The sequence below is a fragment of the Dendrobates tinctorius genome, unplaced genomic scaffold, assembly GCF_039654945.1.
Source record: "Dendrobates tinctorius isolate UK_male_01 unplaced genomic scaffold, ASM3965494v1 ptg000181l, whole genome shotgun sequence".
Lineage (NCBI taxonomy): Eukaryota > Metazoa > Chordata > Amphibia > Anura > Dendrobatidae > Dendrobates > Dendrobates tinctorius.
The window spans coordinates 1060400-1076688 of record NW_027361848.1 but is presented as its reverse complement, the minus strand read 5'-3'; the positions used below and the strand labels follow the sequence as shown (position 1 = coordinate 1076688).

The 16289-nt window shown below is 46.9% G+C and overlaps 1 protein-coding gene across 1 annotated transcript in view; it reads left to right on the top strand.

Annotated features, from left to right (window-relative positions):
- LOC141054931 (pecanex-like protein 2) overlaps positions 1-16289 on the top strand; it is a 2173030-nt gene that overhangs the window by 1402535 nt on the left and 754206 nt on the right. The window contains exon 22 of the mRNA XM_073551818.1: positions 38-167. Coding sequence (XP_073407919.1) covers positions 38-167 — 130 coding nt within the window. The remainder of the gene's footprint in view (positions 1-37; positions 168-16289) is intronic.

Sequence of the window (16289 nt, the reverse complement as noted above, 5' to 3'; positions counted from 1 at the left end):
TTTACGCACAATAAAACTTAACATGCAATTCAATCAGATTCAGGAATGCTGTTATTCCAAACATTTGCAACATCTATATTATCCAGCCCTTTGAGTCCTTTTCTTGGAAGTGTTATTTTCATTGCATCATATGCAAGACCCATAAAGTTTTGGGAGGAAATTAACAGGTAAGTATATAGACCTGTATTATAGTGAATGACGAAGCACGGTGGTTAGCACTGTAGCCTTGCACCTCTACTGTCCTGGATTAAAATTTCACAAAGGAGTTACTGTTTTGCCTATGTTTGTGTGGATTTCTGACAATAATCCAAAGATATATTGGTTGGGAATTTAAATTACCAATGGCATCAGTGATGATGGAAATTGATGATGCTATATAAGTGAGAAAAAATAAACCAAGAAAATAATAAAGAAAGAAAAAAAATCCATTTGAAAATGTCACCCGCCATGCCTGCACAGTAGCATTTATCGGTGTATATAGAGGTGATCTGATAGCTGCTATTATGCAGGCACCAGAAAAGGCACCACCACCATCAGCACCAGCTGGCCCCCTCACGCCCACGTCCGCGGCCTCTTCCACCAAACTTCAAAATTTTGCAGAAAATGAACCCAAAATAACATCAGATATATGGTACTGTATCAGAAGCGTACAGCTCTATACAGTCAAAGGATAATTGTCAATCTCCCTATATATTCCATGAGTCACACAGAGACGCTCACAGGCTCGGTATGGATTAGACAAGAATATAAAAAGTAGAAAAAGTGTACAATATCATCAGATAGCAGGTATATATAATATAGTTTAAACATTCTAAATCTCCGTAGATATTTCAGGAGGCAGACACAGACGCTCTCAGGCTCATTATGGATTACAACACAATATAAAAAGTCGTAAAACGTTAATGGATCTGAAGAGTACAGCTGTACACAGTGTAGGGGTCATTGTTGTCAATCTCAGTATTTATTTCCACAGTCAGAAAATAACTCTCACTTGGTCAGTTTGGATTAGACCAGAATATAAAAAGCAGTAAATGGGTAATGTATCACAAGCGTAGCGCTGTATACACTAGTGTTGGGGTAATTTTGAAATGTACATCTAAATTGCAGGAGTAACTCACAGACTGTCACACGCTCAGGATGGATCGCACCACAATATAACAAGAAGATCCGCAAGAAATAATCACACATGTGGGACAATGTTCCTGGTGTCAATGATACACTTAGAGTGGTGGGTGGAGGAGGACTTCCCGACAGAAAGGGTACAGTATCACCAGATACCAGGTATATATAGCATAGTTTAAACATTAAAAATGTACGTCTATATATCAGGAGTAGTGTTGAGCCACCCCGCTAGTGTTCAAATTCGTTTTGGTTCGTCGAACAGGAGGCTAGTTCGTCGAACGTTCGACGAACACCGTCGAACCCCATTGAAAACAATGGCAGACAAACACATACTAACACATAGAAAACAATTACAAAACACCTTAAAAGGTGTCCCAAAGCAGACAAAATGCTCAGAATACAAAAATAACATATGGAAAAGGGCAACTACATATAGAAAAGAGGTGGAGGAGTAAAATGAGGAGGAGGAGACACAGATATAGGCATGTCATGCCCTTATGAAGTTAAGAAAGGCTGGTATAAAAATGTAAAATACAAAAAAAAAAAAACTAAAAATCTGAAATCGAAGATGATCATATACCGTTGGACTTCCCACCATAAATTATGCCAACTGCCGATCGGGCGGCGTTATTCCCACGAACCTCCGAACAGCGTCCATGAAGGCAAAGTGTTTGGTTTCCGGGGGCAGTATGGTTGCAAAGCTGAACCTTAAAGGAATGTCAAGAAGGGCACCACCAGGAGTGAAGCCTGCGGCTTAATTCGACTCCACCCGGGAAACCTCAACCATGCCAGCTACAGAAAAGGTGCAGAGATTGCAAGCTTTGTCAATTCTGTGGGTGGTGGTGGATGTCCGTTTTTAGTTGTGCTAGCGATTTGTCACTTTAATTCTGTTAACGAACGAGACTCCGGCATGCCCCCGCGGGACGCGTCAAGCTTACTAGAGGGACACGCGAGGCTCTGGCACGCGAGATCGATGAATAACAGCTCTGTCATGTCCTTACATGTCCGCGGCTGCATGCGCGCTACACTGAAAGGACCAGCGTGTGTCGCTTACATGTGCAGATAACCCGCTGAACACCGTTAGTGATGGGGATCTGGGATTCCAATTCTTCCCCACGAATAAGCATTTCCCAGTAAGTGCAGGTCAACCAGAATTCCGGAATTAGGCCTAACCGGCATTCCAGAAAGAATGAAAAAATTAAGTGTCCAAACCACAGGTGCTGTGTCATGATCCCAGTGCAGGTTTTTGAGCTGCACGTCAGGGGTTAATGTCTGGAGCTCAGTGCAGGTTTTGACCTGCACACCTGGGGTTAATGATTGTGGCCTCTCTTTGATTCAAGGAGATCATCTTAAACCCCTGGGAAGCTCCAATCCCTGTCAGCTATACTTTTGCCTTTGGCCGAGTGTGGTGACCTCTGTGTGCCTGTTCATTGTTATAGCTTGTTTATATGGTTCTCACCCGGTTCTGTTCCCAGTTGTGAGTTTGCCTGTTGATTCTGTGCTGCACTATCCTCTCTGTGTTTGACTCATTGTCTGTTACCTGACTACTCTCTGCTCGCCCCTCTTGTACCTTCCAGCTATCTCTGTGTATGACTCATTGGCTACGTCCTGACTATCCTCCCTGTCTATGCCCCTTGGTAACTTTGTCCTGCAGTTACCCTGCTAGGAGTTCTCTTGCAGCTCCTAGCTCTCTAGAGTTTAGGCCACGTCCCCAGCAGTCACGTGGTTCAGGTCCTGCTGTTCTGAAGTACGCATCTTCTCGGCTGCTGCCCGCTCCACAGATATCTTTGAGCACAGTTCGCTTTACTCAGGACACGCGCACTGGCTCAGTGAGCAAGTTCAGTGCGGTGTTCTTGACATGCTGTAGCTTGTTTAACAGCTGGGCTCCTATGCTGAGTAGCATGCAGCTCTTACATAAACAGGCGGCATAGCTTGGTTCACGGGTGGGCTCCTCTGATGAGTAGCAGAGACAGTTACTAGCCCCAAAGTATTAACTGTGCTAAATGCAGTAAAAAACTGGTTCTTTCATAAACAGGCGGCATAGCTAGGTTCACAGGTGGGCTCCTCTGCTGAGTAGCAGACAGTGCTACAAGGCCCTAAAGGATTTTCTGGACAAGATGCGGTAAAAAATTATTAGAAACACACATGGTGTAGCTCCTTGACAGGTGTACTACACTGCTTGCTACCACACACCGCTACTATGCCATGAAACAGTCTATTAACATTGAAAACCATTATTAATGTGAAAATGAAGTTATGCTTTTGGTGAACGAACCGTTGTCGAACAGCTGAGTTTTAAGCAAAGTGTTCAAGTTCGACGAACGGCTCGAACACTGCCCAAAACATCTGGAATTTTAACTTGGCGAACAGGAAAAATTTTCAAATTCATGGAAATTTGAAAAAAACTTTGTGTACAGTCAAAGCCCCTTAAAATATGCAATTTAATACAATAGTCATAAAAAAACACCTTCCCAGTGAAAAAATGATAAATGTCAAAAAATTGAAAAAGACCTAGTCTGAAGTGCTGCACAGCCCTGTACTAAGGCCTAGCTGATACCTTCTGACCGTGGAGGTTGGCACCCTAATAGTACGATATTCGCGCCCCCAGTCAACGAGGACTATCCCTCACTTCCCTAGTGATCCCTATTATCACAGACGGGAAAACAATTTTCAGATAGTGCAGAGATGAAAAAATCAGAATGCCCTAGGACTCGTGCAGACCAGACAAAAAAAATAAAAAAATAACGATAAAAAATGCATTACAACCATATCATGATATCATGTGACCTATATGATATAATAACCTAAATAAAAGGGAGGATCAGCAGCTATTCTCCCTTGGAGAGAGAAACACAGTCAGATACAATAATCAGATAATGAGTGGTCACTTATCATGTCTATGGGGAACCCTCAACGCGTTTCCCCGCCGTAGCGGTTCATCAGGAGGTATAACTAATGCTTTCAAAGATGTTACTGCTGCTTCATGCCTGATACCACAATGGTGATGGCACCAGGGGTAAAAAAAGAGCGGATTTAAATAACCAGCATGATTATGCTAAGCGCCACCCACTATCAGGTGGTCAATCGTTGGAGAGGCATAGATGATTAATGCCCAGGTGTGCACTTAAACAACGTGTCTTGTGTACCTGATTATCCGGAGTTTCGCCGCTATATTAGATGTGTATAGCCGCAGACAATTATCAGCGTGCGCTCCACAGTGGAGCGCATCCAAAATGGCGCCAGTACTTCCGGTCACGCGGTGTTACCTCCACATCGGGCTGTAGCTATACACCCGATCCTCCGGAACTATATTCTGTAGACAAAGCGGCGGGGGAACATTGGCGTGCGCTCAGCAATGGAGCGCATCCAAAATGGCGCCGGAACTTCCGGTCGCATGATATCACTTCCGCTTTCGGTTGTAGCCATGGAGATACTTTCAAAGCAAACAATGTGCACATCACAGAAGGCGCATCCCAATGACATAGACTGCCACTGCCAGCCACGTGACGTCATATAAAGACAAAACCAAGGAAAGCAAGGACGCCTACAGATTCAACAATAAAGTCGTCAAAATAAAATGCATTCCTATGACATGGACAACATACATGAAGAAACTGCTAAAAACGTCATTAGGGCAAACTTAATATAATAATAACGTCGTTCCTGGATAAATACCGCGTCAGATATTATAGAAAACATTTTTTGGCACAGCTTTAAACACGTACAGTTTGGCACAAGTCAGGCTAAAAGATATTACTAGAACATAATGATAAATCAGTAATACATATTACTAGAGTTGAGCGACTTTTGGTTTTTTAGGGTTGCGTTTCGTTTCGTGAAACCCGACTTTTCCAAAAGTCGGGTCGAGCAAGATCGTCCGATTATAGGGAAAAGTTGGCGTCGTCCCGAAACACGAAACCCAATGTAAGTCAATGGGGAATAAAAGTCGGCAGTGAGAGGAGGACAGGAAACACACCTACAGTGCCCATTTGAATGCCAAAAGCATCAATTCTTCTTACTTAAGCTTGTCAACCTTAATTAACTTCATAATACAAGTTACACACTGAAAAATGGGGGTTATTTGGCTAAAGTTGTGGGGGGGGAGGGCTGGCTGCAGGTTTTCATGTGCCCTGGGCGAAAGAGCGCCCCTTTAACACATACCACAACTCATCATGCTCCGATACGGCAGATAAATAGCGGTATAGTACAATGAAAAATACCTCACTTTTTACATCTCATGACGAGGCCCATCTATTTCTCCATACAGAATCATTGGTCCCATATAATGTTTGAAACAGTATATGATGAGCTCCACATAATGCTACAGTATATGTTGGTCCGCATGGATGAAGCTCCACTGTCTTATGGGCCCAAATAATGCTCCAAACATAATGGGCCCCATTTCTAATGCTCTAGTGTATAATGGGCCCTGTAAATGCTGCTCCAGTGTCTGATGTCCACCTTTGGAATGTTCCAGTGTATGGTGGGCCCCATCTATCATTCTCCAGAGTATAGTGCTCCCCAAAAATTGCTGTCCCAACATTGAAAACAATCAAATAAGTCTCCTCGCTAGGGAATCCCTGTACTTGTCTGGACAGGTGCTGTAGCTTGCTTAACAGCTCGCCAGCCGTTCTCACGCCCAGTATGGATTGCACGTGATTGCACAAAGGTTAGAAAGGGTACCGTATCCCTGGATAACATGTATGGATAGCGTACACATTCAAAATATATGTCTCAGGAGGCAGGCTCAGACGGTGTTAGGCCCAGTATGGATTGCACGTGATTGCACAAAGGTTAGAAAGGGTACCGTATCCCTGGATAACATGTATGGATAGCGTACACATTCAAAATATATGTCTATACAGCATGAGGCAGGCTCAGACGGTGTTAGGCCCAGTATGGATTGCACGTGATTGCACAAAGGTTACAAAGGGTACCGTATCCCTGGATAACATGTATGGATAGCGTACACATTCAAAATATATGTCTATACAGCATGAGGCAGGCTCAGACGGTTTTAGGCCCAGTATGGATTGCACGTGATTGCACAAAGGTTAGAAAGGGTACCGTATCCCTGGATAACATGTATGTATAGCGTACACATTCAAAATATATGTCTATACAGCATGAGGCAGGCTCAGACGGTGTTAGGCCCAGTATGGATTGCACGTGATTGCACAAAGGTTAGAAAGGGTACCGTATCCCTGGATGACATGTATGGATAGCGTACACATTCAAAATATATGTCTCAGGAGGCAGGCTCAGACGGTGTTAGGCCCAGTATGGATTGCACGTGATTGCACAAAGGTTAGAAAGGGTACCGTATCCCTGGATAACATGTATGGATAGCGTACACATTCAAAATATATGTCTATACAGCATGAGGCAGGCTCAGACGGTGTTAGGCCCAGTATGGATTGCACGTGATTGCACAAAGGTTAGAAAGGGTACCGTATCCCTGGATAACATGTATGGATAGCGTACACATTCAAAATATATGTCTCAGGAGGCAGGCTCAGCCGGTGTTAGGCCCAGTATGGATTCCACGTGATTGCACAAAGGTTAGAAAGGGTACCGTATCCCTGGATAACATGTATGGATAGCGTACACATTCAAAATATATGTCTATACAGCATGAGGCAGGCTCAGACGGTGTTAGGCCCAGTATGGATTGCACGACGTGATTGCCCAAAGGTTAGAAAGGGTACCGTATCCCTGGATAACATGTATGGATAGCGTACACATTCAAAATATATGTCTATACAGCATGAGGCAGGCTCAGACGGTTTTAGGCCCAGTATGGATTGCACGTGATTGCACAAAGGTTAGAAAGGGTACCGTATCCCTGGATAACATGTATGGATAGCGTACACATTCAAAATATATGTCTATACAGCATGAGGCAGGCTCAGACGGTGTTAGGCCCAGTATGGATTGCACGTGATTGCACAAAGGTTAGAAAGGGTACCGTATCCCTGGATGACATGTATGGATAGCGTACACATTCAAAATATATGTCTCAGGAGGCAGGCTCAGACGGTGTTAGGCCCAGTATGGATTGCACGTGATTGCACAAAGGTTAGAAAGGGTACCGTATCCCTGGATAACATGTATGGATAGCGTACACATTCAAAATATATGTCTATACAGCATGAGGCAGGCTCAGACGGTGTTAGGCCCAGTATGGATTGCACGTGATTGCACAAAGGTTAGAAAGGGTACCGTATCCCTGGATATCATGTATGGATAGCGTACACATTCAAAATATATGTCTATACAGCATGAGGCAGGCTCAGACGGTGTTAGGCCCAGTATGGATTGCACGTGATTGCACAAAGGTTAGAAAGGGTACCGTATCCCTGGATAACATGTATGGATAGCGTACACATTCAAAATATATGTCTATACAGCATGAGGCAGGCTCAGACGGTGTTAGGCCCAGTATGGATTGCACGTGATTGCACAAAGGTTAGAAAGGGTACCGTATCCCTGGATAACATGTATGGATAGCGTACACATTCAAAATATATGTCTATACAGCATGAGGCAGGCTCAGACGGTGTTAGGCCCAGTATGGATTGCACGTGATTGCACAAAGGTTAGAAAGGGTACCGTATCCCTGGATAACATGTATGGATAGCGTACACATTCAAAATATATGTCTCAGGAGGCAGGCTCAGACGGTGTTAGGCCCAGTATGGATTGCACGTGATTGCACAAAGGTTAGAAAGGGTACCGTATCCCTGGATAACATGTATGGATAGCGTACACATTCAAAATATATGTCTATACAGCATGAGGCAGGCTCAGACGGTGTTAGGCCCAGTATGGATTGCACGTGATTGCACAAAGGTTAGAAAGGGTACCGTATCCCTGGATAACATGTATGGATAGCGTACACATTCAAAATATATGTCTCAGGAGGCAGGCTCAGACGGTGTTAGGCCCAGTATGGATTGCACGTGATTGCACAAAGGTTAGAAAGGGTACCGTATCCCTGGATAACATGTATGGATAGCGTACACATTCAAAATATATGTCTATACAGCATGAGGCAGGCTCAGACGGTGTTAGGCCCAGTATGGATTGCATGTGATTGCACAAAGGTTAGAAAGGGTACCGTATCCCTGGATAACATGTATGGATAGCGTACACATTCAAAATATATGTCTATACAGCATGAGGCAGGCTCAGACGGTGTTAGGCCCAGTATGGATTGCACGTGATTGCACAAAGGTTAGAAAGGGTACCGTATCCCTGGAAAACATGTATGGATAGCGTACACATTCAAAATATATGTCTCAGGAGGCAGGCTCAGACGGTGTTAGGCCCAGTATGGATTGCACGTGACTGCACAAAGGTTAGAAAGGGTACCGTATCCCTGGATAACATGTATGGATAGCGTACACATTCAAAATATATGTCTATACAGCATGAGGCAGGCTCAGACGGTGTTAGGCCCAGTATGGATTGCACGTGATTGCACAAAGGTTAGAAAGGGTACCGTATCCCTGGATAACATGTATGGATAGCGTACACATTCAAAATATATGTCTATACAGCATGAGGCAGGCTCAGACGGTGTTAGGCCCAGTATGGATTGCACGTGATTGCACAAAGGTTAGAAAGGGTACCGTATCCCTGGATAACATGTATGGATAGCGTACAAATTCAAAATATATGTCTCAGGAGGCAGGCTCAGACGGTGTTAGGCCCAGTATGGATTGCACGTGATTGCACAAAGGTTAGAAAGGGTACCGTATCCCTGGATAACATGTATGGATAGCGTACACATTCAAAATATATGTCTATACAGCATGAGGCAGGCTCAGACGGTGTTAGGCCCAGTATGGATTGCACGTGATTGCACAAAGGTTAGAAAGGGTACCGTATCCCTGTATAACATGTATGGATAGCGTACACATTCAAAATATATGTCTCAGGAGGCAGGCTCAGACGGTGTTAGGCCCAGTATGGATTTGACGGCCCAGATTACACAGCGGAGGAGCAGGGAGAGGTAAAGATTGCAAATGCTGGGGCCCTGCCCAAGCAAGGGGGGCCCACTCGTGGGCGTCGGTACTGGCACTGGGCCCCTCATAGTACAGCGGTGTGTCTGAAGGCGGGTGTGCACCACCACCGTCAGAGACACTTGATTGCACTATGAGGGACCCTGTGCCAGTGCCCGCGCCCAAGAGTCGGCCTACCCACCTGTCCAGGGCAACGGCACTCGCACGGTGTCGTGCGCTAGGTGTTGACCCCGGCCATGGGGGGGAGGCAGCACAGTTAGGGAGTTTTAGAAAGTGGCATATGTTGATGTTGGACATTCAGCTGATGCAAAAGGAGAAATAAGTGAAGTACCAGGAAGAGGTGGACCAAAGCAAGCCATTTTTCTGTCACCCTATGTGTCATCAGGGGAAGGTGGGACAAAATCCTTGGAAACCCATGCGTGGTTCATTTTAATGAAGGTTAGATCATCCACATTTTGGGTTGACAGACGGGTCCTTTTTTCTGTCAGGATTGATCCAGCTGCACTGAAGACTCTTTCCGATAGCACACTTGCAGCTGGGCAAGCGAGCTCCTGTAAGGCATATTGGGCCAATTCAGGCCAGATGTCCAGTTTAGCGGCCCAATAGTCAAAGGGGAATGACCTGTGTGGGAGAACATCGATATGGGAGGAAAAGTAGTTTGTAACCATAGTTGACAACTGCTGTCTCCTGTCACTTTCCATCGATGCAGTATTACCAGTTGTGTGAGCGGTATTTGAAAAATCAGTCCACAACATTGTCATGAAACCCCTGTCTCCAACGCCACTTCTGCTGTGTGCACCACGAACACCTCTGCCAAGCTGCCCCCGGCCCGTACGGCTCGTGTGAGAACCATCACCGCTGCTGTGTGCTGGGAATGCCTCAAGCAACCGATTTACCAGAGTTGCTTGTTTATTAGCCAATATTAGGTCAAGGTTCTCCTGTGGCATGATGTTTTGTAATTTGCCTTTATAGCGTGGATCCAGGATGCTGGCCAACCAGTAGTCGTCATCGTTCATCATTTTGGCAATGCGGGGATCCCTTTTTAGGATCCGCAAGGCATAATCTGACATGTGGGCCAATGTTCCCGGTGTCAATGATGCACTGCGAGTGCTGGGTGGAGGAGCACTTTCTGGCAAATCCACATCCCTCCAGTCACGCACAAACCCTGTACCAGACCTTGCCACGCCAACATTTTCACTTGCCCCACAAGATGCATCCTCCTCCCCTAAGTAATCATCCCCATCATCCTCCTCCTCCTCCTCTTCCTCCACCTCGTCCAGGAGAGGTCCCTGAGCAGACAATGGCTGAATGTCATCAAGGATTCCCTCCTCCTCTTCCTCCTCATCAACATTGGCTGCAGACGCCTGCTCCTTAAGGTGCGTCAAAGTTTGCATGAGCAGACGCATAAGTGGGATGCTCATGCTTAGGATGGCGTCGTCTGCGCTTACCAGCCGTGTGCATTCCTCAAAACACTGAAGGACTTTACAAAGGTCTTTCAGCTTCGACCACTGCACGCCTGTCAACTCCATGTCTGCTCTCAAAGTGCCTGGCCGTGTATCCTCCCACAAATGCATTATGGCCTGCCTCTGCTCGCACAGCCGCTCCACCATGTGCAGGGTGGAGTTCCACCTTGTTGCAATGTCGATAATGAGGTGGTGGTTGGGAAGGTGGAGCAATCGCTGCAGCTTCTGCATACGAACGGAGTGTACAGGCGACCGGCGGATGTGCGCGCACAGTCTTCGCACCTTCTGGAGCAGGGCTGTTAACTCCGGATAATTTTTGAGGAAGCACTGCACCACCAGGTTCAAGGTGTGAGCCAAGCAAGGTATGTGGCTGAGTTTTGAAAGGGCTATGGCTGCCACAAAACTACGGCCATTATCACTAACTACCTTGCCTGCCTCAAGATGTACACTGCCCAGCCATGACTCAGTTTGTCGCTTCAAGTACTCGGCCAGCACCTCGGCGGTGTGTCTGTCGCCCAAACACATCATCTGCAACACAGCCTGCTGACGCTTTCCACTAGCTGCTCGATAGGGGGACACATCGTGTGCAACAGTGGCAGCTGCAGATGGAGTGCTCGTACGACTGCGCTCTGTGAACGAGCTTTCGCTTCTGGAGGAGGAGGAGGAGGAGGAGGGTCGAACGCCTACAGCCAACTGTTTCCTATACCGTGGGCTAGGCAGCACTGTCCCACCACCGCTGTCCCCTGTGGACCCTGCATCCACCACATTAACCCAGTGCGCAGTGATGGACACGTAACGGCCCTGGCCATGCCGACTGGACCATGCATCAGTTGTGAGGTGCACCTTTCCGCTCACTGACTGCTTGAGTGCATGGACAATGCGGTCTTTCACATGATGGTGGAGGGCTGGGATGGCTTTGCGAGAGAAGTGGCGACTGGGTAGGTCATAGCGTGGTACTGCATAGGCCATGTGCTTTCCACCAACCGAAAGGGCATCATCTCAAACGAGATTAGTTTGGCAATGTGGGTGTTCAAACCCAGTGTACGCGGATGAGAGACTGAGTACTTTCTTGACCTACTCATAGTGTCTGGGAGGGTGAGCTGGACTTGAGAGCTGCATATGGTGGAAGTAGCGGTGGACAGGGCGGACTGAGAGAGGGTTGATGATGGTGATGGAGTTGGTGTTCTTTCTGATGGCCTAGAATCAGTCTTTCGTTGATATAACAGTGGGATTCCCTGACTGCTGTGGTCTTGCAACGACACCTCAACATTTGCTGCTGTGCTAACCGGTGGGCTTACAGTGGGGGAAACAATGTAGTGTTGCTGACTACCTTCGTTGTGATCAGTTGCACATGTGGCACTTGAGGTTTGGTGTTGTGTCCACGCTTGCAAGTGCATGCTGGTTAAATGTCTAAGCATGCAACTGGTATTCAAATTTTTCAGATTTTTCCCTCGGCTAAAGGTCTTTGCGCACTTCTTACAGATAACCTTGGCCTGATCATGAGGATTTTGTTCAAAAAAGTGCCACACTGCACTCTTCCTACTTTGGCAGACATTTTGCGGCCTAGCACGCTGTGATCTTTTGACCCTCTGGACAAGCTGTCCAGCAACTCTTTTGATGTTTGGAACCTGTCTTTGGAGTGCTCCGGGCCTGCCAGATAACAGCTGTTGCGATGTCGATGTCTGCTGTGTATGCTCCTCATCTGAGCTATTGGAAGCAGCACCCTCTTCCCCCAATGGATGCCAATCTGGGTCAACAACTGGGTCATCCATCACCTCCTCTTCTATGTCATGTGCACCTTCCTCTGTGTCACCGTGTATGGTGGTATAGTGTGCGGGAAGGGGCACCTGAGTCTCATCATGGTCAGAATCTGGCTCTGTACACTGCGAGGACAATGTAGTGCTCTGAGTGAATGTACCAGCAGAATCATCCATCAGCGGCTGTGCATCAGTGCACTCCATGTCAGATTCATCTTGTCCTGGGTAATTCACCATTTCACTTGATAATCCAGGCATGGTATGTGAAAACAGCTCCATGGAGTAATCAGTAGTATGGCCTGCGTCATCCTTCAATCTTGGTTGGGGTGAAGGACACAAGGAAAGGTGTGGTTCATGAACATGAGCCTCCAATGACGACTCAGTGCTTTTACTTTTTACAACTGAAGAAGAGGAGGCGATAGAGCTGGAGGCTGAGTCAGCAATGTAAGACAAAACTTTTTCCTGATGCTCTGGCTTTAAAAGCGGTTTGCCAACTCCTAGAAAACTAAGCGTTCGAGGCCTTATGTAGCCAGACAATGACGCAGGGTCAGCACCTCCTGCATTCGGTCCTATTTTGCTCTTGCCACTACCATCAGATCCACCACCAACACCATCATTACCAGCTGCCAACCCCCGCCCAATTCCATGGCCTCTTCCACCAGCCTTCCTCATTTTTGGTAGAAATGCAGACAAAATCCAACAAACTATATAGTAATGTAAAACAAGGTACAAGGTGTCTATAGGACAGGGGAGATTTAGAATTTCTGCACACACTTGTGGACAGTGGACACTTTTGGATTGTGTGAGGCCCACTGATATCTGAGCGCTATGTGACAGGCTCGATGGCACAGCTGTGACCAAAGTGACGAGAGGATAAGAGAGATTTTGAATCTCTGCGCACACTTTTGGACACTGGACACTTGTGGATTGTGTGAGGCCCACTGATATCTGAGCGCTATGTGACAGGCTCGATGGCACAGCTGCCTGTGACAAAAGTGACAAGAGGATAATGGAGATTTTGAATCTCTGCGCACACTTTTGGACACTGGACACTTGTGGATTGTGTGAGGCCCACTGATATCTGAGCGCTATGTGACAGGCTCGATGGCACAGCTGCCTGTGACAAAAGTGACGAGAGGATAATGGAGATTTTGAATCTCTGCGCACACTTTTGGACACTGGACACTTGTGGATTGTGTGAGGCCCACTGATATCTGAGCGCTATGTGACAGGCTCGATGGCACAGCTGCCTGTGACAAAAGTGACGAGAGGATAATGGAGATTTTGAATCTCTGCGCACACTTTTGGACACTGGACACTTGTGGATTGTGTGAGGCCCACTGATATCTGAGCGCTATGTGACAGGCTCGATGGCACAGCTGCCTGTGACAAAAGTGACGAGAGGATAATGGAGATTTTGAATCTCTGCGCACACTTTTGGACACTGGACACTTGTGGATTGTGTGAGGCCCACTGATATCTGAGCGCTATGTGACAGGCTCGATGGCACAGCTGCCTGTGACAAAAGTGACGAGAGGATAATGGAGATTTTGAATCTCTGCGCACACTTTTGGACACTGGACACTTGTGGATTGTGTGAGGCCCACTGATATCTGAGCGCTATGTGACAGGCTCGATGGCACAGCTGCCTGTGACAAAAGTGACGAGAGGATAATGGAGATTTTGAATCTCTGCGCACACTTTTGGACACTGGACACTTGTGGATTGTGTGAGGCCCACTGATATCTGAGCGCTATGTGACAGGCTCGATGGCACAGCTGCCTGTGACAAAAGTGATGAGAGGATAATGGATATTTTGAATCTCTGCGCACACTTTTGGACACTTGTGGATTGTGTGAGGCCCACTGATATCTGAGCGCTATGTGACAGGCTCGATGGCACAGCTGCCTGTGACAAAAGTGACGAGAGGATAATGGAGATTTTGAATCTCTGCGCACACTTTTGGACACTGGACACTTGTGGATTGTGTGAGGCCCACTGATATCTGAGCGCTATGTGACAGGCTCGATGGCACAGCTGCCTGTGACAAAAGTGACGAGAAGATAATGGAGATTTTGAATCTCTGCGCACACTTTTGGACACTGGACACTTGTGGATTGTGTGAGGCCCACTGATATCTGAGCGCTATGTGACAGGCTCGATGGCACAGCTGCCTGTGACAAAAGTGACGAGAGGATAATGGAGATTTTGAATCTCTGCGCACACTTTTGGACACTGGACACTTGTGGATTGTGTGAGGCCCACTGATATCTGAGCGCTATGTGACAGGCTCGATGGCACAGCTGCCTGTGACAAAAGTGATGAGAGGATAATGGAGATTTTGAATCTCTGCGCACACTTTTGGACACTGGACACTTGTGGATTGTGTGAGGCCCACTGATATCTGAGCGCTATGTGACAGGCTCGATGGCACAGCTGCCTGTGACAAAAGTGACGAGAGGATAATGGAGATTTTGAATCTCTGCGCACACTTTTGGACACTGGACACTTGTGGATTGTGTGAGGCCCACTGATATCTGAGCGCTATGTGACAGGCTCGATGGCACAGCTGCCTGTGACAAAAGTGACGAGAGGATAATGGAGATTTTGAATCTCTGCGCACACTTTTGGACACTGGACACTTGTGGATTGTGTGAGGCCCACTGATATCTGAGCGCTATGTGACAGGCTCGATGGCACAGCTGCCTGTGACAAAAGTGACGAGAGGATAATGGAGATTTTGAATCTCTGCGCACACTTTTGGACACTGGACACTTGTGGATTGTGTGAGGCCCACTGATATCTGAGCGCTATGTGACAGGCTCGATGGCACAGCTGCCTGTGACAAAAGTGATGAGAGGATAATGGAGATTTTGAATCTCTGCGCACACTTTTGGACACTGGACACTTGTGGATTGTGTGAGGCCCACTGATATCTGAGCGCTATGTGACAGGCTCGATGGCACAGCTGCCTGTGACAAAAGTGACGAGAGGATAATGGAGATTTTGAATCTCTGCGCACACTTTTGGACACTGGACACTTGTGGATTGTGTGAGGCCCACTGATATCTGAGCGCTATGTGACAGGCTCGATGGCACAGCTGCCTGTGACAAAAGTGACGAGAAGATAATGGAGATTTTGAATCTCTGCGCACACTTTTGGACACTGGACACTTGTGGATTGTGTGAGGCCCACTGATATCTGAGCGCTATGTGACAGGCTCGATGGCACAGCTGCCTGTGACAAAAGTGACGAGAGGATAATGGAGATTTTGAATCTCTGCGCACACTTTTGGACACTGGACACTTGTGGATTGTGTGAGGCCCACTGATATCTGAGCGCTATGTGACAGGCTCGATGGCACAGCTGCCTGTGACAAAAGTGATGAGAGGATAATGGAGATTTTGAATCTCTGCGCACACTTTTGGACACTGGACACTTGTGGATTGTGTGAGGCCCACTGATATCTGAGCGCTATGTGACAGGCTCGATGGCACAGCTGCCTGTGACAAAAGTGACGAGAGGATAATGGAGATTTTGAATCTCTGCGCACACTTGACACTTGTGGATTGTGTGAGGCCCACTGATATCTGAGCGCTATGTGACAGGCTCGATGGCACAGCTGCCTGTGACAAAAGTGACGAGAGGATAATGGAGATTTTGAATCTCTGCGCACACTTTTGGACACTGGACACTTGTGGATTGTGTGAGGCCCACTGATATCTGAGCGCTATGTGACAGGCTCGATGGCACAGCTGCCTGTGACAAAAGTGACGAGAGGATAATGGAGATTTTGAATCTCTGCGCACACTTTTGGACACTGGACACTTGTGGATTGTGTGAGGCCCACTGATATCTGAGCGCTATGTGACAGGCTCGATGGCACAGCTGTGACAAAAGTGACTAGAGGATAAGGGAG